We start from the raw sequence: 23068 nt of genomic DNA, 5'->3' as shown, positions 1-23068 counted from the left end.
GAATTTGACCCTAGCCCACAGCATGGGAATTTCATGTTTGTTTGAAAAAGAGGTGTGGGACCACAATACTTTAGGAAGTTCATAAGTGTTTTCTGTTAGTGTTTGTTAAATAGAAAGGGTGGATCAATAGTAGAAAATACTGTTTTTAATTTGCTTCTGTCATTCTGTTGAAGTCAGTAGGGACTGAGTGAAACCTACTGACATAATCTGAAAATATCTCAGCGACTTAGAGCTGTGGATTCAGTCCCAGTTAAACAATGTAAATGATTACAGCTTGGCAAAAACTTGTGATTTTTGGAAAACAGTATGCTTCTGGCAGTTTATTCAGTTTTAATTCTCTACTGAAATGTATTACTGCATTACATACAGTCATTTAAAGTTAAATTTGCCAAGCTTTTCCAGTCTGGCAGCATGGATGAGGCCTGACTTATTTTATAAAGTGGTGGAAAAGACCTGGTGAACCCTCTTGCTCCATTGCTATGTGGTCCAATACACAGTCTACATACAGAGGACCTAAAGGTCATGGCCCTAAGAAACAGACTGGGAGCAGTTGCTCACCAGATGAATAATCTTAAGAGAATTTCCACTGACATTTTTTAACTGCTCATTCCCATGGCTCTACATCAGTTACCTACAATTTTTTTCTTATATATTTGTCAAATCTTATCATGATATATATAGTAAGTTGAAATAGTTTGAGATTAATATTATAGCCTATGCAGAGCAGATTATTTTACATGGTAGTATGATCTGTAACCTCAAGTGTCAGGTGGGATTAAAAGCTCACTTCACTTGCTCTCTAAATTAGATTAATTGCTGTAAAGTCTCTGACAGCTTGGTAAAGATGTTTTTGCAATTGGTATTCTAAACTTATAATAATAAGGTTAAATTATGTGAAGGGCAATAATGTTCTCTACATTTCTTTCTGAACTCACAGCAGATACAGCTGATTGGTTGAAAACTTATTTGTTTAAAATGGTCATAAAACTCTTGAGGGATGTATGTTGCATACTTAGATTTCTCCATGCTTTGGTCCTTCTCTAGGTCTTAAATTTGCATGTTATTGATGATGACATTCCGGAGCTAGATGAGTATTTCCGTGTGACATTAGTCTCTGCAGTGTCTGGAGATGGAAAACTAGGTTCAACACCTACCAGTGGAGCAAGTATAGATCCAGAAAAAGAAACTACTGACATCAGCATTAAAGCCAGTGACCACCCATATGGTAACAATGTTGAAGATGATACAATCATATTGCAGATTTATGTATACTTCTAGCTCAAGAAGTAAAAAATTTGCCTAGCCTACATAGATGAGGAAGCAATTACACTTTATCTAACTTGAGATTAATTCATAATTTTAATACAAGAATGAAAGTCTAATTACTGACTCTTGAGAATACTACAAAAAAGGCATTAAAGCTGCCTGGACCAACATGGGATCATCGCCATTTGCAAGAAAACCACATTGCACGTTGTTGATTTTATGGTAATTTTTTTGAAATGAGAATTTGAGAGAGAGATTTAAGCTTGCCTATTATTATACCAATTAGTACCCAATAGTATGACATTTGGTTTCTTTTGGGAAGCGTTTAATTCATTCTTGTGAAATGTTTTTTTTTAAGACTAACATAAATATCAGTGAGAGAGAAAATGGTACATAGTACATTCCTACATAGCATGATTGAATCCTAAAGGCATCCTAATATGTTTAAAATTTCATAAATATTAAATATAGATATTATAAATATTTTTGCTTATTTATTATTATTATTATTATTATTATTATTATTATTATTAGATTTTTTTATGAGAAGCCATGTAAATAATAATTTTTGTCTTTCAGGTCTACTGCAGTTCTCAGTGGGGCCACCTCCTCAGCCCAGTGATGAAATGATTCTGCCAGCCTCTGCTGTGCCCCATATCACCATTAAAGAAGAAGTTGGACATGTCAGATTATTGGTAGTTCGTGCACAAGGGCTTCTTGGAACAGTTCTTATGGAATACAAGACAGTGCCACTTACAGCTTTCAGTCCTAAAGATTATCAGGTATGGCTATTGCCAAGGTGTGTAATTATTTTAGAATTTAATTAAAACTATTTGTCCTGGAAGTAGCCGCCAGTTTGAATATTTTAGCGCTGCTGTGATTCTTTTCACAGAAACAGTTTGTTTCATTATGTTATAATAGATGCATAATAATCACTATGATCACTATAAAATCACTATAAAACTATAGTGGTTTCACTATGTGCATTTTGCCTCCTTTCTGTACAGCATGTTGTGTTTCCTGGGAAAACCTCTGGGTTTGATTTTGATATCCTTAAGAAAATTGTCAGTGCAGAAAGAATGGATATTGTCTATTGTTTCTAAGTATATCAGACTTTATATGACCATACAAGTGCATATGCAGGTGAAGATTATATTTGTACTTATTAGGATTTGTACATATTCAACAACATAGCTTATAAGTATCTGTTTTCTTGTCTGCTGTGTGAAGAAAAATGTAGATAAATGAAGATGCTCATATTTCAGTGAATTTAGACTGCTATTTCTTATAACAATGACTCAGCAGATTTTTTAAAGTTTAAGTGAAGAAAAGTAGATGTTTTGATAAAGAGAAAAAGAATTGAGGTTGTATTTATTTTTTCATTTGGATGAAAACACAAAACTTGAACAAAACTGTAAAGACCTGTCATATTTCAGGCTGTTTGGGGCTCAATGGAATTTCAGCCTGGAGAAAGATACAAGTACATCACTGTTAACATCACTGACAATTCTATCCCTGAACTAGAAAAAACTTTTAAAGTGGAGCTCTTGAACCCAGAGGGAGGAGGTAAGGCACATATATGAACCGAGTGGTTGTATTTTTTGATCTTTATACATCCCTTAAAATCTAACCTTGTGAACTATTTCCATGTTATTTATAAAGACACACCCTCCAGAAAGTAGCAATTCTTTTTAGGAAAAAACTGTGCTTCAGATGTTTCGTTAATCACTGCTGTAAACAATCAGATCTCAAAGAAAGGATATTATCATGCATTCAAAGACAATTGCTTCTTTTTAAATTACATAATTCCATAGTTGGTAGAGGGAAGTAAAGTAATGTAAGGAAAAAAATTCTTTTTTTTTTTAAAGTTTTCAGTATTTAAGGTTTAACAGCCAAAGGTGTGCTTTTTATCTACTACTTGAGTGAAATTGGAGAAGTGACAATAAACTGGCTCATAACCTATTAAAATGGGTTATAGCATTAGAACATTGTAGGTTTTGAGATGCCGGGGGACTTTAGCTGTGTTGGAGAACTAGCTAGAAGCTAGTGTAAATCCTGCTGTGAGATGTTAGTCTTACAACAGTTGGCAAGCATCAGTGCTCCTGCCATGTAAAATCAATTTTGCTTTACAGAATTTATGTCCATTGCAAAAAGTTTTTAAGGGAGATTCCTCCTGGTTGGAGGAAAGGAAGTAATTCAAAATATTGAGAGCCATAAAGTACCTTTATAACTGATATTAATTTTCTAAGCAATTCAGAATTGCAAGTGTGATACCTTCTGGAAAGTTAGATCATATTAACATGAATATCTGTGCTGCAATGTGGCACAATGGTGCTGTGCTAGGATCCTTTTGATAAAAGTTTGAGTTTTCATACATGTGGACTTTTTGGTCAAGTAGTTGTTTCAGTTAAACAAACTTTTCTCTTTCACTTTTTTTGGTTAGAAAACTTACAGCTAACTTTGGTAATTTACTAGACGCAGATACCTCCTGAACGTAATCTTTTGGAGCTTTCCAACACCACCGCAAGCGCAAAACTTAGAATAAAGGCTCCATCAGTTAAGCTGCGAATTTTTTTTCAACTTTCTGACACAAGTTTTTGATTTGTGAGAAAATATTAGAGAGAGAGAATTTCACAGGGTCTAGCCACTTCTTCCCTCTCCTCCCTGCCCCATTTCTAATTTCTCTATTAGGACTGAGAAAGAAGGAACACAGGGAAAAAAAAAGATAAAAGAAAGTTCTATGTGTTTTCTTTCTTTCTGACTTCTTTTTACTCTTTCCAGTGCAATAAATTAAACAAGAGCTGGCAAATTCAGTATTTTTTTTCTGGCTTTTAGCAGAAATATTGTATACTTTCATTTTGAAAATTGACACTTTCCTATAATACACCTCTGTCTTTTTGTGTTGTCCAGAAATGTTTAAATTACTTTCTGCTTTCCCTTTATTTATAAATGTATATATGTGTATGTATCTGTATGTCTGTCATCTTAAAGTTGCTGAGCTCTTTAGAAATGATGGAAGTGGTAGTGGTGATGGAAACATGGATTTCTTCCTTTCAAATGTCCCTCAACATGGTAAGCTTGTTTGATTAATCCTATATTTTATTTATGAGAGTAATAGCTGTCATAAATTATTATGCTTGATACAACTTTCTTTACTTGCAGTTAGAGATTATTTACATTTAATATAAAGTTTTACCAAAAAAAATTATTTTCCATTTTAATTTAGGTGTAATTTCACTAGCAGTCAGTCTTTAATGTAGAGTACAACAGGCTCTTATATAATTAAAACTGTATTGTTGTAAAACACAATATAGCAATTTCATAATTAAAGCTTACAAAATTATCTTGGTCTGAGATTTGTCAAATTTTCCTGGGATTAAAAAACAAAGGTACTTTTTAAATTGAAGGCAACTTTAAAACTACCTGATTGTATACTTTGATACTATATGATATAATATTCTATGTATAATTTTGCCCTTCATGGCAAAAATACTTTTAAAGAAAAGTAAATTGTGTTAGATTTTTAATGAAATAATTTGATTTTTTTCATTTTTCCTCTTTCATGTCTTCATGTTTCTATATATGTCATAATATGGAGAAAACAATGATAATTTAATATTGATAAAAAATACCAAATGAAGAAATAACATAGAATATATGGGAAAACCCTATGCATATAGGACTTCAAATGAAAACCTGCAGACGTAAAAATGTTATATTAGCACCTGTATACCAATAAAGTAGTATTTTTACTTTTTTCTTTTTTCTTTTTTCTTTTTTTTCTTTTTTATTGTTTTCTTTGACATTCTGTTTCCCTTTTACTTGTTTTCAGGAATGGTTTCCTTAAGTGCCATACTCTTTTTTCTCTCTGAGCAGAAAGTTATGTCACCCAAGACAATATCTTTTGAAGTAGAATTTTCTTGACTTGGTGGGGTTTTTTGGTTATTTTTTTGGTTATATTTTTCTTTCATTCCAGCTTATGTCAGGGTAAGATCTGCATTCATCTTGTCTTTTCTCTTATACTGTGGTTTACAGTACAAATCCTCACTATCTTAAATGCTGGTTCATTTTCATTCATTAAACCTGTAATTTTATTTTGATTCCTCCTTAAAATAATACTTGTTTTTGTTGCATAGTTCCATTGAAGGACTGAGAGGATTGCCTTACTGAAAGTCAGCTCCTTTTCCATACAGGGAGTTACCATGCACTGCAAAAAGAAAAAAAAACAAAGATAAACAACACAGATACTTCACACTCTTTTGTGTTTTTGTAGCATATTTCTTCAACTGCTTTCTTTCCTGTACGAAAACATGAGAGATAAAAATAACTCGTTTTGGAACTCTCATTTAACAGCTAGCTTGGGAATTGCATCCCACATCCTTGTGACTATTGAGGCTTCTGATGATGCTCATGGTGTATTTGAGTTCAGTGCTGAGTCCCTTTCAGTGAATGGAACTGAGCCTGAAGATGGAGATAGCAATGTTGTGCTGCAGGTTAGAAAGCTTTGAGTCTCAAATTGCTGCATTGTAGTCTTCTGTCTGTTTTTACTGGTGTTCTCTGATGCTTTTGTTATTAGACTATGGGGTTTATAACAACTTTGTCATGGACATTTGTTTTTCCAGTCATGCAGTGTTTGCTAACGTATACTATTCAGCTTGAAACTAAAATAATAATAATAATAATATTCAAAAACTTAAAATCTTCTACTTATTTAGAATCAAGGGACTACTCTCTTAAAATAAGTTTTGATAATACAAGTTCTGCAGAGCTAAGATTATAAAAATTACATGTTTTTAAAACACAGACATATCTTTAATTAATCATGTTATTGTCTTTGCTTAATTGCATTTCGCACTTCTGTTTCTCTCTCATAGAACAAAAATATGTACATCTTTATATATTTTTCTTAGGTTGTGAGGAGTCACGGGACCTTATCTCAGGTGACATTGCATTGGATCATAATCTGCGATCTCACCAACGACCTGATCTCTACAGCTGGGAATGTAACATTTGATGTTGGCCAAGGAAGAGCAAATATTACATTACAGGTTTCTCCTGATGATGTTCCCGAATTGGATAAGATGTTTTCAGTCTTGATCATCAATGTCTCCCTTGGTCATCTTGGTTATCATACTAACGCAACATTAACTATTTTAGCAAATGATGATCCATATGGAGTCTTCATCTTTTCTGAACAAAACAGACCAATAAAAGTTGAGGAAAAAACAAAAAATGTCTCTCTGACAGTTGTAAGATGTGGTGGTCTCCTTGGTACAGTAATGGTGAAATACAGAACTATTGGTGATGAAGAAAAGTCACCCTTTCTTCCACCTGATGTTGTCAGAGCAATAGAGGGAAAAGACTATATACCCGTTTCAGGTTATGTGATCTTTGCAGCCAATGAAAGTGAGGCCACAATATCCTTGCCTATTTTGGATGATGATGATCCTGAGAGGTCAGAATCTGTTTTTGTGGAGCTAAGCAGTGTTGTTTTGATCAAGAAAGTTCAGGATCGGCCAAGTAAGTGTCTTACATAAAACCTAAAATTTAACTATAAAGGTTTGTATTTATATGTAACAGTAGAAACTGCAGCAAGACAAATGAAGAACTCTTTATCTCTGCCAAACTCTGTATAGTTAAGATATCTCTTAGTTATCTGACTTGTGTCTGTTGACATTTATTTCCTTTGGCACTATTTTATTGGAAAAGCATGAATATTTCTTTATCCCTTTTGCATTGTCTTATGCAAAGTGTTTCGGGCCAAATATGTTACAGTATTTGTGCACTAACACCTGCTTATTTAGCATTATTTCTGGAAGTTCAGTAGTAGGAAATAACTAAGCTAGTTTTTTAAATTGAAATACAAAAAAAGTCTTATTGAAAAAAAGTGATGTAGAATTAGTGGCATGCTGCTTTCTTAGTGTTGACAATTTCTACTTAATTTCTCATTCAGATAAATTCAGGTCATTACAGCCTGATTTGTGCTTCAGAGATTCTTAGCATGTCTAATTGTTGCCTTTGCTTACAGATTAAGGGGTAATTTCAAATATAATTCCACTTGGAGTTGAAATCTTACTTATAGTTCATAATATAAAGAGTAAAACTGAAATTATTCTGAACTGTATTGATCTTACTATTTTTCTTATGGTTAAATAAATAAATAAACAAATAAATTCACAATACTTCATCTTTTCAAAAAAATTATGGCTTGTATCCTCCGCAGCGTAGTAGAATAGTGTTCAGATGTTCTGCTAGAATATAATTTAAGCACATATATTTTGATTTGGTTTGTAGTTATGCTTTTTCCAACTGTAAAAAAAGATAATTTCCATGAAAACTAGGGACAGCTAAACTCACATGTATGCCTACTAATTTATAGCCATGAATAGTAAGCATTTCAGGTACCGCTGACTAAGTTTTCTTTATATTTCAGTTACAAATTCTCCTCGACTTGGTTTAGTAGGTGAGACAATAGCTCATGTGATTATCAATGCCAATGATGATGCTTTTGGAACACTTCAGCTTTCAGCTTCAGCTGTGCGAGTTGCTGAAAACTATGTTGGACCAATCATTAACGTGACCAGAAGTGGGGGAATATTTTCAGATGTTTCTGTGAAATTTAAAGCTATGCCAATAACTGCAACAGCTGGTAAGAAAGCAGAATAGCTGAATTATGCAGCCTTTGTTAAAGCTGAAACAAACAAGTCTGTAATGAATGCTCTGTTATTTAACAAGAATGAAATATAAAGTAGTAAGGCATTGACTGTGCTTAGCAAATATGAATCTAAGACCTAGGGGAATGTTTACGCATTATCACTGGAGAACCTAAAAGTGAAATGAGGGAAGACATTGGGGTGTTTGTCTACTTAGTTTGTTTATTTAGCACACCACTGCTTAAACTCCCCCTCGCCCCCAACTCCGTAAAATGCTATAGTGGTATGCATAAAAACAATTTAGTCCCATGTATGTATTTAAACACATCATGTATTGCTTAGTTGAGCTTATTGGAGAGGAAGTGAGAGCTGGGGACTTAGCTGTAAATCAAATACTGAAAAATCTATCAAAACCCAAGGAAAATTGAACTTCTGAAAATGGAACATAAACTTTGCCAGTTGGTCCCTGCTATAGAGTAGATACATAAAGAAAGGAGAAAAATTATGAAGTCTCTAGGATCACTTAGACAGCTAAAAATTGAGTGTACTGTATTTCAGCTATGTCCAAACTGATTAGGTGGGTGATACATGCTCTGAGAACTTTTAATTTCATTTTTATGTAATAGAGTGTTATAAATTACATGTGTAGCTAGATTTGTATCAGAGTACGCATTCAATTAGTTTTTGAAGCAGAGCTATGATCTAGTGTATCGCAGATGTTCCTATAGAGAGTTGAGACAAGTTTGCCTAAAATGAAGTCGACACATAAAATGTGCCCTTTACTGAAATCTACTTTGACAAGGTGCTTCTATTTCCACTTTTATCTCTTGGAAAGCTGGACAGCAATTCTAAATCAAAGATAGAAATATCTTGGTTGTATGACAATATAAACTGCAGACAATATTGGACCTTTTGTAACTACCTCTTAGTCTAACAGCGCAAACTCTATTTTGGTCAAGCCAAGCTTTATTTTGATCCATACAGACATCTAAAAGGCAATAGGATATAATTAAAAAAAAATATATATAGAGGAACAGACAGCACAAAACCACAGAGAAATGCATGTATAAGCAGAGAAACTGGGTATTAATGATAATGTTCACCACATTGAACCATAAAGCATTGATATCATCTGTGTTTTATTACATTGGGTCTTTTCATCTACAAATCTAGGGGAGGACTACAGTGTAGCTTCATCAGATGTTGTCTTACTAGAAGGGGAAACAAGTAAAGCTGTGCCAATTTATATAATTAATGATATCAATCCTGAACTTGAGGAGTCATTTTATGTTCAGCTGATGAACCAAACAACAGGAGGAGCCTTGCTTGGATCTTTGACGAGGGCAGTCATAACTATTGAGGCTTCTGATGACCCATTTGGATCCTTTGGTAAAAGAGTACATATTTTCTTTCTTCTTGTTAACATTTTTTCTGGGGGGTTGTTGGGGAGCTGCTACTTGGCAGCTGAATAAAAACATTCAGAAATGGAAGTGTGGGTATAGAGAGTAAAGGAAAAGATAAGATGAAGTGAATTAAAAAATGTAATAAAGGAGTAATGAGGCTTTAATTTAACAGAAGGATTGAGCCTCTTGGAGGCTCTAACTGGTGGCACCAAGCAGTAGAACAAGAGGCAACAGGCAGAAAATGATACCCAGTAGCTCACCTGAACATGAGAAAGACCTTCTTTACTGTGCAGGTGATAGTGCACTGGAACAGGTTGCCCAGAGAGGTTGTGAAATCTCCTTTTGTGGAAGCATCCAAGAACTGTCTGGATATTCTCCTGTGCTGTATGCTCTGGGATGACCCTACTTGAGCAGGGAGCTTGAATCAGATGATCTACAGTGGCCCCTTCCAACCTGACCCATTCTGTGATTCTCTGATTTCTACTTAACATATTCCATGTTAAATAGTTACAATTAATTTCTTCAATAAGTGACATGAAATCTGAAAAGAGTGTCTTTGCTGGGAATAATTATGAAATTATATTCTAAGACATGAGAAACAGTTCATGTTTAGCCTCAAACAATGAATGTATTGGAATAGGCTTTTTGGATGAAGGCTTAATTTTCATGCTAATTTTCTCTGTAGATGAAAATATGAGTATTGAAAGTCTGCTTTTAGATTTAAACATGATTAAAAGGGGTTTATCTGTGCAAGTAAATGCAAGCAAGTAAAATAAAACTTCAGAAACTGATGTTTACTTTCAGTTTTAATGTTAATGCATTATATCTCCCTGTGGTGTATGTCAGTTTTTCAGAATACTGAATTCACTGTGGAGGAGCCTGAATTTGGATCAATAACCATAAATCTGCCAATAATCCGCAATGCTGGGACACTAGGTAATGTTACTGTTCAGTGGGCTGCTACCATTAATGGACATCCTGCTGATGATGACTTGCAAGTTGCCATGGGTAATATTACTTTTGCTCCTGGGGAAGCCATTCAGATGTTGTTGTTGGAAATCCTGGCTGATGATGCTCCAGAAGAAGAAGAAGTAAGTAGAGCAGTTTATGTCTCTCTTGAACAGTACTGGAATTTTAACTTGTATAGGAGATGTGTGGAGATCAAAGCAAAAGATGTTATGGCAGGAAGCTGCAACAAGTTCAGATTTTATTTTGCTTGTGATTTTTAGAAACGGCAGAAATTATTTAGCTGCATTATTTGTTCTTATTTTTTTTTTCTTTTTGAGATTATCCATATAGAATTAACTCAGGCCTCCAACGGTGGTGCTATCGGGTTAGATGGCATGGCAAAAATTGTTATACCTGCCAATGATAATCCTTATGGCACAGTTTTCTTTCATCAATCCTCATATCGAATTCAGGAGCCACTAGAAAGAAATTTACTTGCAAATATATCAATCAGGAGAAGGTCTGTATAATACTGGCTGATTTTGAATCTTTTTTTTTCGTTATTTTTTTGGTTTGGTTTGGTTTTGGTTGGGTTTTTTTGGCAATAATTTTAAATGTCACACTCTTGTATAGGTATTTGCATCAATTTCTTGTTCTGCCAGCTTGTTTTTCATATACATTGATTTTTGAACTAGATATCTGCTTGTTAGAAATGAACATAAAGTATAAATGTAATAAATGTGTAGTGTAAACTCAGTGTACACAGTGTACTTGAAGTTTTATTTTGCCTGTTAAATTGACAAGCCATTTAAAGCTGCAAACCAGTCTGTTCCTGTGATGTGGAGGACAAAATGTATCAAAAGTCGTGTGATGGAAGACAAAATGAAAAGCAAACCAGGTTTTATATGTGAAATATGGTGTCCTGAGGACACCTCAGAGGAATGATAACAATGCTAGACAGCAAAGGCTTTTTCTTCCTTGATGGCCCTAGGAAGACTAAGTTAACTCCTAGAAACAAATGTTTGCAAACATACATGCTTAATAGACTGCTGCCTAAGCTATAAACAATGAAACTTGCTCTCCAAAAAACTCAACTACTCAGTTATTCTAGTACTAGCTTCAAGGGAAGTCACTTTAATTAGCTATTTGTAACTTCTCAGTAATTCAGAAGGCGTTGGTTGATTTTGTTAATTTTTATTCTTAACCTAGTAACACACAGAATATTAGACATGCTTTACCAGCTAACATAACATTTTTATTTTAATGTATTTTAGTGGTGGAAGGTTTGGTCAGCTGCAAATATTTTACAGCACATCTGAGATTGATATTGTAGCTCTTGCCATTGAACAAGGTGAGGATATACTGGCCTATTATGAGTCTCCTTTACAAGGAATTCCTGACCAGCCATCCAAGACCACAGTGAATGTGTCAGCAGCAAGTGACCCACTGTATGCCTGTGCAACTCAGTGCCTCAAAGAACAAGCGTGTTCAGCCTTTACATTTTCCAGCGCCTCTGAGATTCCTCTCTGCCTCTGGCTGATAACAGAGATCGGGCCATTAATTAACATGTCAGGATTATGGACCTACAAGAAAAACATCAGCAGTACATCCATTCTGTTTAGCACACAAGCCATTGCTGGTAGTGATTATGAATCTATTACAGGACAGTGGGCCATCATGCAAGAAGGGGAAGAGTTTGCAAATCTCACAGTTACTATACTCCCTGACAGCCTGCCAGAGCTGGATGAAAATTTCACTGTATCCCTGTTGAAAGTTGAACTACTGAACATCTCAGCCAGCTTAAAAAATCAACCAACCATTGGACAGCCAAATACTTCCACAGTTACGATAATGATGAATGGGGATGCCTTTGGAGTATTTAAGATCTATAGTGTAAGTCCCAATGCAACAGAGGAAGGTCTATATATTGAAGTAGAAGAACGTCCTCAGGCCATCGTACAGCTAATGATTCACAGGACAGAAGGCAGCCTGGGACAGGTGGCAGTGGAATGGCGTGTTGTTGGTGGAACTGCTACCCCAAACTTGGATTTTGTGGGTGTTGGCGAGATTCTGGTATTTGCTGAAGGTAAGGCAAGGTTTAGCACTAATTTCTCTTGTCTAACACTAAAGAAAACACAAAACAAACACACAAAGATCACAAAGACTAAAAAAAAAAAGAAGAAGGATGAAAAGTAAAAAATTTTAAGAATTTTTAAAAGAAATACTACAGTGTGCATTATAAAGATTACATTTTTACTAAATAAATAAGGAATAATATTGCTGAAATAGGTGTTTTATCGAAGATACTGAAAATGAGATTAAGGCCTAAGTGGTCTTTTGTTCCTCAGTCAATACAGTACTAATTTTTAAATGTATATCTTTTTTGATTCTGAGATTGTATTGATTTTGTAACATAACAGGATAGTTTAAAAATTGCAAATAAGAAATGTCTATGTCAGGGATTATTTAAGCACTGTGCAACATGACAGAAGTATTTTATATTTTCAAAGTCTGAGATAACTGAACAATTGTTTTGAAAACAATTTATGCGACTGTAGTAAAGATTCCAGTGTTCATTTAATTTGCTAAATAATCTGAATTTAAATGAAGTGTTGCCAGGAATGATTTGGAAACTGACATGTAATTATATTAGTGTTTATATGTTTACTAAATCTATTTTCAAAATACTTTGAAAGGCGATATAACAAAAAATACATGTATAGGGTAAACTAATAATTGGTATAGTTTAGGCACATACAATGACCAATAGGATTCTGTTGCAAATTGTAATGTATTGTAGAGACTGATAATTGATTGTGTTTGCTGCTTACATTGTCATTCTTTGATATTCCAGAAGACAGGTAACTAAAACAATGACAGCCCACTTTAATGCATTACCTGGACAAGTAAATATATAGTCAAATTTCATGTACGTATGTCTGTATATGACATCAGAAAATGTATGCAATTGGTAATTCTTTTTACAAGAATTATATTCCCCTATTCTAATTACAATTTGAAAGCCAGAGAACTTATAAAGCAAATAAAAATTCTAGGCATTCAGAAATTATGCCAACATTGTTAATTTCTGCAGAGTATATTGAATATTTTAGAAATTATATTGACTAATAAAACATTTCATTACTAATTGAATAAATTTTCATAACAACATTCAATAACTTCTAGACAGGTATATAAGTAAAGATTCTTCATGTCCTTTTTTATATTAGTTAAGTATTTACTGCTGGAGTAGATGGTTGCATCTTTTCAAAGGTGATTTTCATGTGAACGCATAAGTATGTATATGTTCTTCTACTTTTAGGTGAAACAAGAAAGATGGTCACACTGACCATTTTAGATGATCCAGAGCCAGAAGATAATGAAAGCATCATAATCAGCCTGGTGCACACTGAAGGAGGGAGTAGGATTCTGCCCAGTTTCAAAACTGTCACAGTGGTTATCCTGGCAAGTGACAATGTGGCAGGAATCATTAGCTTCCAGACAGCTGGAAGATCTGTTATTGGTCGTGAAGGTGGGTTCTGTGTGTTGACCACACTCAGTTTGATTAACATCACCTCCAATTTCTGTGCTTTCTTTTGAGAACCATATCACTGTTCAGAGAATGCCAGCAAACAGAGAATAACCACATATTTAGCACGCATTTCTTTGGATTTTAACTCTTGTAAACATAGCACTTAAATGAAATCTATGGAAACAATGAATAGACCATTTCCAAACCCATATTTCACCATTTGTTCTTTCCTTTCCTTTTTCTGAAGATTATGCCTTGCTTCTATTGGCACTGCATTTCTAAGCTCCTTCTAGAATTTCTCATTCATTTATACTATATTCCAGAACTACATATAAACCCCCATCATACAGACCAGTTGCTAATCTTAAGCAAATATTATCTATCACTGCCTTAAAATTTATTTTTAATTATCTAGAAAATATTCTCATAGAAGAAGAATAGGAAAAAATCTTCCATCTTTCTAATGTTTCCCTTCATACTTTTTATGGAAGTTCATTTTAGGAGTATGACAATCTTGACATCATCACTCAGTCATGATTTTTGACATTGATAATAGTTTGATATCTAGTGTCTACTAGTGTTTTAAGAGAGCATGTTTCATGTCTTACCTAGAGTTGGTACAGTTCTTCACAGGAGAGTAACAATACAAGTTGTGACTGCTTTTGTTAGTCTTTGCTGGAATCTCGGTGTATTGCAGTCTCAAATTTTTCTGATATGTAAACTGATGGGTAGAGAAAACTAACAGAAATTTGCTGTCCAGGAATGTGTGCACTGAGGTTTTTTTGGAAGAAACAGTCTATCTCAAAAGAACATGGTCTGTTTTCTTCCTATATTGAAAGAACGCCATAAGCTTTTGGGTTTTGTTTAGATACAGTTTGTGTTAATTCTAATGTGCCTGGTTTCTGTCCTTTATTACTGCATATTAGTGGTTCTGATATGCCTGACAAGCCAGCTGCATAGCTGAAATACTCTGCTACGTATAGTGCGTATATAATGCTATAACTGATTCTAGTTTCTTCAGCTTGTGAAAAACAGTGCATTGCACTGCATTATGGCAAGAAAAAACAGCCAAACTAGTTCACTTTGATTAAAAAAAAAGGAATGAGCTAAGGTCTTCATATGATTTCAGTGTTTTTACTTCATTTTCATTATCAAGTTTTTTCTTATAAAGACAAACATTTTCAGACATAAATCCACATAGTGTTATCTTTTCTATTTATTATACTCTTGAACAGTTTCTGTTAAACAACTCAGTCTTCTTTCTAAGCTGTTCATATTATGTATCCCTGTGGGAAGGAAGGATTTGAAAAACTGAAGATTGGTGAGGAAAGAGAAAAATAAGGTCATTTTAGAATTGTTTTTGCTTAGAGATCAACCCTGCAGATGAGAGGTGCTAGAAAATACTCAGTGTGAGAAAATCTAGGTATTTGTGTTCACTCTGCATTGTTAGCTGTCAACCAAAAAGAAATGGATTTTTCTCACAGAAGATAACAGGATATTGTTAAAGTCTTAAAACCCTTTCCCATAGACTTGTACCTCTTTGTAAGGGGGGAAAGGAGTTAAGAGGGTTGATGAACCACAGCCTGGTGAAGGATTGTCCTGCATTGCCCAGGCCTTTTGATATAAAACACAGTGCTCAGGCCTAAGCACTTTTTGCCCTGCTAATATGGAATAAGCTTAGCAGTATTGGTGTCTCTGTTTTGAAAATTACATAATGGAATAAATCTTTTCTTCACACTTTAACTGTGGCTCTCTTGGAGTTACCTGCGTATATTCAGTTCGCAAAATCACCATATTGAGGGCAAGGGTAGCATTTAAGTACAGGCAGAACATGCAACAGTTGTATGGCTATGACTGAATTGGATGAAAACTCACTGCAATAGCTTGAAATAAGGAACGAGGAGAATTGATTAGATCCCCTTCTCCTTGGTAAAGGCAGAAATCTAAAGAAAGATTTAAAATGGTATAATATTAAAAAAAAAACTGTAAGACAAAATAGTGAAATTAACCTAATAATACTTTCAATCTGCAGAGATCGATCTGTGTTTGCGTTAGTATTTCTTACTGGATAGGAATAACAAAGATTTTGCTAAAGCTGACTGATCTTTACATGAGTCAGTACCTGACTACTGGAGAATCTTTAACTGAGATGGATTGTAATCCAGGTTTCCTATTGGTGCTTGGATTACAATGTACCGGGGTTCTGTATCTTGAAGTATTTTACAATCTTCAGTGAAAATTTGTTGTATTACATAATGTTGCATTGAAATAACCTTTGTCTATATTGTGTGTTCTGTGATGATATGAAAGTAATTTTTTTCTGTCAAATAATTTGTTTGCAATAGATGTGCAAAATTCTTGAATAGGATGAACAGATTTCAGGGCAGTGTTAAATGATATGAAAAATTAGCTTGAGGGGAACCTGTAAATTGTCAGTCAGTCCTCAGATATCTGACTGTAAAAGCAGAATTCTTGTGATGTCAATAAATTCTGAATTCCTTTGTTTTCTTAGAACTAGTGTAAGGCAACTTAAACAAAGCTTAAATGAAGTTTGAAATTATGAGACTGATAACATACGAATGCTCCGTATTGGAAAATTTGTGTATAAAATTTTTGTATTAATGCTTCGCAATTTTATTTTTCAGTTTATTAAGGTCTTTTCAAGTTTGTTCTTTAAATCTATCTCATTTGTAGCCAATATATTGGCATCTCTCAAATATTTCCTTACCAAACAGAGAACATGTCCAGAAAGTGATCCATTTTTTTCTGCCCATTTTAGATACACAACACTATCCTGCAGTATAATAAGCACCCCAATTTGGTATTCTTTGAGTTACACTGTCAGTGAGAATGGCTGTGATGCTCAATTCTGTATGCCATGGACTAAGAACATTACCTAACACCACATCTTCTCTTTCCCTTTCACAGATGTATCTCAGTGTTTCTCAATAGGATAGCTTTTAAGTGTGTACATAACACAAAATAAAAGATGGAATTATTCCCAGTTTTGCAACAGCTAAAAAAATTCAAGTCAATTTATAGCAATACTAAGAAAGTAATTTTCAGTCAATAGAGGATGGACCTAAGCTTACATGATTATTTCCAAGCACCTCAATATTATACATTTCTGCGCATTTCATGTCCTTGAAAACTAATTCCACACTTAAATACTGGCAAACTTCCATTCTGTGAACTCGGAAAATGCTGTTGACATACAGTTGCAATACCCTTATATATTATAAATAAACATCTCTCCTCTAATGTGAATATGTTGCATAATTTTACTAATATTACCTGCTGATCAATTTCATATAAATGTAATATGTTTATTATTCATATATATATTACATGCCCATATTTATAATATGTTTATTATTTATATATTTATTACATGCCCATATTGAAAATATTTTATACCAAATATTTATTTTGTATAAATCTATATAGATATTTTATACTTCATAATAATATAGATTTTCTTAATTATTCAAAACTTTCTAAATAGTTCACTCTTCAAGTGACTGTTTGGTTAAATATAAATGTGGAAAAATACCATAATTGCTTCTTAGAGATGCATATTTTCATTTAATACTTTTTATCTCTGAAATTGTAATAATAAATTATTAAAAATAAATTTTAAATTACAAACCATTAATGTTTTACTTCTAAATACTGTCTTTTTAAAATTATGAATTGTTATTTTTTTTCTGGGTGTTCTCTAACTCCATAAACTGATAATATTTATAAATTTGAAATCACATAAATGGAACTTGCAGGTAACTGCAAACATTTTTCCACATGCATTATGTAAAATCACAAGACACTGCAGATGTTAGGAACATGCCTATTCCTTGCCAGTTAGCTGCTGTAGAAAACTGTGTTAAAGCTGTATGTAGAGCATTTATTCTGTGTTTAGTTCACAGATACTGCACTTCGTTTTGTGCAAGATTTGATAGTAGTTATGCATATGTACCAGGTTCCTTTATATTTTGAAAGTTCTTTTCAAGAATAAACTAAATTCATAAAAACCCATGAGGAAAGAGTTTATAGATTTGTGGGGCTTTTGTTTCAATATTTAAAATAAAAAAGATAGTACATAACTACTGGGAATCTAACTATTAAAAATATTAAGGTTTTACATAAAAAATACTTTAACTGTGATTCATATTTTATTGTTTTCATTTTAATAGTTGAATTGTAGAAGAAGAACCCCCAAAATATTGCATTTTGTCCTTTGTTCCTAGGAGAACAACTGCAATTCCATGTTGTAAGAACTGCCCCAGGACTGGGAAATGTTACTGTTGAGTGGAAGATAGTTGGACATAATATACAACAGAATTTTGAATACTATTCTGGAATTCTCTTTTTTCCTGAGGTGAGTCCATAAGAAAATCTAATGGTTACACGAGAATATTGTAATTTGAAGTGAGCTGAAAAAAAAAGTATGCTTTTATAGCAGTCTTCTTTGTCTTGATATGATTAAACAGCAAGGAGTTTATAGTTTTCAGTATTTTAACTTGACATTTATTAAAGGTATTGCTCAAAATATATATGATAGAGTGGTATTACTTGCATTCTGTACACTAATGACTTATCAGTTTATCAATAACATTTATAGGGAATATTGAATACAACGTTTTATATCCACTTGCTGGATGACCATATTCCGGAAGAAAAAGAAGAATACCGGATCATCCTATACAACATCAAAACAGAAGGTAATGTGTCGTGGTGCGTTTCAGGGCGGGGACAGCCTAGGCTGTGAGTTCTCTGGTAGCAGCAGGCAGCAAGGAGACTCCGCACGGCTTCTGAGGGTGCTCATTAGATGAGGGTTTACTGGGGGTCCTACCCCCGGGAGGCAGCATGGTTTCTGAGAAAGAGGCGGGAAAGGGGAGTGAGGGGGGAAAGGGGAGGGAGAGGGAGGGGCTGAGAGAGCACCAACCAGGAGAGCCCACGAAGAGAGAGAGTCCCATACCCCCCCGGCACACTGAACAGGGAGATTCAAAGTGGGCACGGAACAGATCGGGCCAATGGGATTACAGACACAGGATACTGCAGGGGAGGATCACAGGCTTGGAATAAACTGTACGTTTTCCAGGGATGAGACAGAGCATACCATTTAACTAAAATATGACACCACAATTTCACCCTTTTTTGTTAGAAAAAAGATGAAGAGAATTATGATAATTAACAATTTAAAAATGAAGCAGTAATTACACAGTTTTACAGCATAAAATAAGTACAATTGCAGTGAGGATAAATTGAATACACTATAAACAGTCCATTTGACTTATTGTTTGCCTTTGGTGGGAGGTATTGTTCAGTTCTGAAAGGGTGTTAACACAGTATAAAGAAAAAATTAGTATTTAATTGTAATAAACGGCTTATGTGGGTCCATATTGCAGATTTTTAAGCTAATTTAAAGCATGGGCGAGTGCTTAAAAGGCTTCAGCCTTTGGCACTAAGCTCATATGAGAGTTTTGGGATTGGCCTTTTCAGCATGACTGGCCCAATAGTGTCTTACCTTTTCCAACTGGCTTTTCGGACCACCACAGCCCCCAGTTTTAGTCTATGGCATCGACTTCTGTTCCCCCTCTCAGGGACAGGAAAACACCTGGAGCGCCCTGGACTCCACACAGGTTTGTGACCTCAGATTCTCACCCTTGGATCTGAGCTTTACCACTGCTTCCACCTTCCAACCGGTTTAAGCCAGAAGACCCACGTTTTTAGGTTGTCCCCGCTCCCTCCTTTTCCCTCCTGCCTGGATCTCTGGGGCCCATGGGAAGATGGAGGCAGGGCGCGGGGGACAACTCCTGCTCCCCCTCCCTCTTCTTCCCTCCCGCCCAGCTCTCCGGGGCTCATGGGAATGTGGAGGTAGAGGTTATGCGCCACAAAAAATCACAAAATACTTTCCCAGACACCATTTTAGGTTATCAGTCACCCTCAGAACTACTGAGGTCAGCATAAACCCAAAAGCAATTCTGGTCCAGCACTCTAATACTATCTGAACCCTCGCTATTCAAGAAACAATTAGAAACTGCTTCTTGTTGGATCTACCCTTGTGACCTTAGAGGCCCCTGCTTTCTAAAACTGAAAACAGGACAGACAGTCTGCAATATGAACACACACTTAAACTAGAAAAGCATAATTGTAAAAACTACTTCATGCGGACGGGAGGGAAATGGAGAGAAGACAGGTGTTATAAACGCCAGTCACTTGGTTTTTAAAATTTTAAAAGTTTAATAATAATAAAATGGTTATAAAAATAGTAATACAATTAGAGTAATGAAAATTTAGAGTTAGGACAATTACAAGACAATAAAAATCAAAGAATTACGGACGTCCGGATGCTCTTGGGCACTTAAGCCCAATAAGCATGCCTTGTGAACAAAGGAATAATCTTTAAAAGCAGTAGCCTGTTGCATATTCATACATCTCATACATGATGCATAAATTCCTTGCAAATTAAGAACTTTTCTGGTTTTTGTCAACTTCTTCCCCTTAATCCTGGTGGTTCCATAAAGACGGAGAGAAGGTGGAAGAATGTTTGTCTTTTCTGATAAGGAGGCAGTAATTCTTTATGGGCCCCCATCATTGTCATCTCTGTGTGAAGAGTTTCTTCATTATCTCATCTCTTGCTTGAGCTAGTAAAAAAAAAAAACCCACATTCATAGGTTCTATTTTAACTACAAAACTACATTTACCATACTATTAAAATGTTAATACAGCACTTCTAATCAATATAAAATAATACATACAGTATTCAATTTAATATTTGCGAAAAGCCAATCATAAAATATGCATTTTTCACAATCCCTCCTCTTATTCTTTATAAATCATTTGGCTTGAGCAATATTTCTTATCTAATTGCATTCTTTAGACTATGTTAGTAATCAAATTAAAGATGGGATTAAACAAGGAAGAAACATCAGAACAGCTGTAATCCTAATTTCTTCCACTATCCATTCTTCAATACATTATCCCATCAGTTAGTTTTTAACATTGTTTTCCCACTTTTGGACCGCTATCTGGGTTATTTCTTTAATTCTAATGCCTGAGCGGCTTTGTTTGTTATCTTCTCTATGACTGCTTGGAGTCTTATAATATGATTCAGTATATAATTTGGGTTTAATACAGAGGTAGATTGCTGTGCTGATTTCACCTTTTTTTATTTTACTAATGGTCTTTTTGCCTAATCTTGGACTGTATTCCTGAAATCAAATGTAAAACAAATCCATCTCTCTCATTTTGGACATTCAATGCCCCATCTATTACCACTTTTTCCTAAGTTCCTTGTAATTCAATATTTTTCCCCATTTTTCCTGCAGGTACTCAGTTTGGATGGGTTATGACAGTGGCTGTTGACATGGGGGTGTGTAACAAAAAAGGAACTTTGGTTTCTTTCCATGTAATATTTTTTGTAGCATTTGTGACACGATCTTGCCAGTATCTCAAAAGGTAAAAGACAACAAATGAGAGACAGAAACAGGAATAACAGAGGTCTGGTATGGCTTATACCCCCACCTCCCCTGCCTATGGAGTTGCTTCCCATAGCAGGTATGTGTGATCTTCTCGGTGGCGAGTACAGTGGTCAATCCAGGCTTGCCCTCTGTTTCCTTTGTTACTCTTTTTACTAAATATTTTTAGGCAAGTCCTTTTCAACACTCTTTATCTGAGGTTTCTTACCATTCCTCAAGTATCTCTCAGTCAACAGGCACTGATAATTCCCATCCACAAAACAAAGTTATTACCTCAGTTGCTTTGAGTTCTATCTCTATAGGGGATAGATTCAGTACTCAATACCTATTACAATGAGAACATAGATTTTGTGAGCTCCAATACCAATCATTCTCATAATTTGAACATTTACTTATAACCCAGTTAGAGTGTCCAGCACTGGGATGAATCAAATAAAGTATACAGTATAATACTGATGGTAATTTCCCTTCTTCCTTGTATAAGTCACAGGCTAAGGCCAGAATGTGAGAACTCTGATTAAAATAATCTTGTTCTTCCTGTTTGAAGTGGTAATGTTCCTCTCCTAAGGAGGTGTCGGAGGCGTCTGAGGACTTATTTAGGCAGTGCTTAAAACCAGTGATGTAAGCTTTGCCTTATTTCTCAGTTAGGTGTTATTTTTTTTGTACTTTCCTTGGTTCATTTGGGTTTTCCCAGACTATTACCACCCAATCCCAGTCGAAAGTCAATTTGATATCACCCGGTTTAGATGCGATAGTCCATTCTTTAAGGTTCTTCACAAGTTCTTTGATTTTGCTGTCGTGAATTCACCCTTTTTCTGTGGTTCAGATTGCTGCTTTAGTGGTACCTGGAAAGAACTTCTTAATAACACAGTGTTAAAAGAAAGACAATACTGCATTAACTTTTACCATTAGTTTTCTTCAAAACTTTCTGGGTTTAACTAAAAGCTTTTTCTACAGCTGCTTCTTCTTCTTGTATCCAGCTGTTTTAATAGCTGCAGAGGCCAATTCTTCTTGTGAGCTATAAGTAGTTAAATAGAAAGACCAGGCCAATTTTAACACGACATGTATCACATCTCTTGTTTTTTTACTTTTTGGGCAACATTTAACTCATTCTTCAGAACAAAAAGCCTCCTCTTCTTAGCAACAAAAACCAGAAAGAGAAAAGAGTTCTTGCTTAAACAAATAAATCACTTTGTGAAAGTCTGCTATCTCTGCCTTGATCTTATCTCTAGTGGTGGTCCCTTTAATTTATTTATTTATTTAACAGTCTTGCGTTTAACTCTGTCTTTCACCTCCCTCTCTCTTTTTCTCTCCCTCTCTTTCTCTCTCTTCACATTTTAACATCCACATTCCGGCATCAGTCTACCTTCTAACATCAGTCCACATTGCAATGTCTCAGAGGGATAAGTCTGCCAACCACCCCTCCCCTTTTTTCAACTTCTTTACAAATTAAATTACTTTTGTTATGTGCGTTTGGCAAGCATGCAATTCATGGCACTCTCCACCAAGGCTACTAGCCACTCACAGCTGACACAGTACTAAAACTAAAGACTTGTTTTTCTATCACAATTTTCTCCATTCACAAGCTCAAAAAGGTTATAAGAACAAGGTAAACAACAACTTACTTCCAAAGTGACCCTGCCTGCACCAAAAAATGTAAGACAATGCTAGTTAGTGCAATGCAATTTGCAACAAAGCCAAGGTTTGATTTGGGAAGGGCATCTGAGGACACAGAGCATGAGTTTTACAAATCCATATTTTGAAGAGAGAATGGACAAAACATGAATA

At 34.8% G+C, this 23068-nt stretch overlaps 1 protein-coding gene and 1 long non-coding RNA gene across 8 annotated transcripts in view; one reads left to right on the top strand and one right to left on the bottom strand.

Annotated features, from left to right (window-relative positions):
* The window catches only part of ADGRV1 (adhesion G protein-coupled receptor V1), a 305664-nt gene that overhangs the window by 63504 nt on the left and 219092 nt on the right, over positions 1 to 23068 (top strand). For all 7 annotated transcript variants that reach the window (XM_068175720.1, XM_068175721.1, XM_068175718.1 and 4 more), the window contains 14 exons: positions 1045 to 1225; positions 1846 to 2048; positions 2703 to 2832; positions 4258 to 4338; positions 5620 to 5759; positions 6177 to 6786; positions 7700 to 7915; positions 9093 to 9308; positions 10169 to 10413; positions 10609 to 10790; positions 11545 to 12356; positions 13593 to 13802; positions 18047 to 18177; positions 18421 to 18520. In XM_068175720.1, the coding sequence (XP_068031821.1) occupies positions 1045 to 1225; positions 1846 to 2048; positions 2703 to 2832; positions 4258 to 4338; positions 5620 to 5759; positions 6177 to 6786; positions 7700 to 7915; positions 9093 to 9308; positions 10169 to 10413; positions 10609 to 10790; positions 11545 to 12356; positions 13593 to 13802; positions 18047 to 18177; positions 18421 to 18520 (3457 nt within the window). The remainder of the gene's footprint in view (positions 1 to 1044; positions 1226 to 1845; positions 2049 to 2702; positions 2833 to 4257; positions 4339 to 5619; positions 5760 to 6176; positions 6787 to 7699; positions 7916 to 9092; positions 9309 to 10168; positions 10414 to 10608; positions 10791 to 11544; positions 12357 to 13592; positions 13803 to 18046; positions 18178 to 18420; positions 18521 to 23068) is intronic.
* Positions 1 to 23068, bottom strand: part of LOC137464407 (uncharacterized) — a 234906-nt gene that overhangs the window by 158552 nt on the left and 53286 nt on the right. The gene's annotated exons all lie outside the window — the stretch shown is intronic.

This window comes from Anomalospiza imberbis, chromosome Z (assembly GCF_031753505.1).
Source record: "Anomalospiza imberbis isolate Cuckoo-Finch-1a 21T00152 chromosome Z, ASM3175350v1, whole genome shotgun sequence".
Classification (NCBI taxonomy): Eukaryota; Metazoa; Chordata; class Aves; order Passeriformes; family Viduidae; genus Anomalospiza; species Anomalospiza imberbis.
The sequence above is the reverse complement of the archived record's forward strand: the minus strand, read 5'-3'. Positions and strand labels throughout refer to the sequence as shown.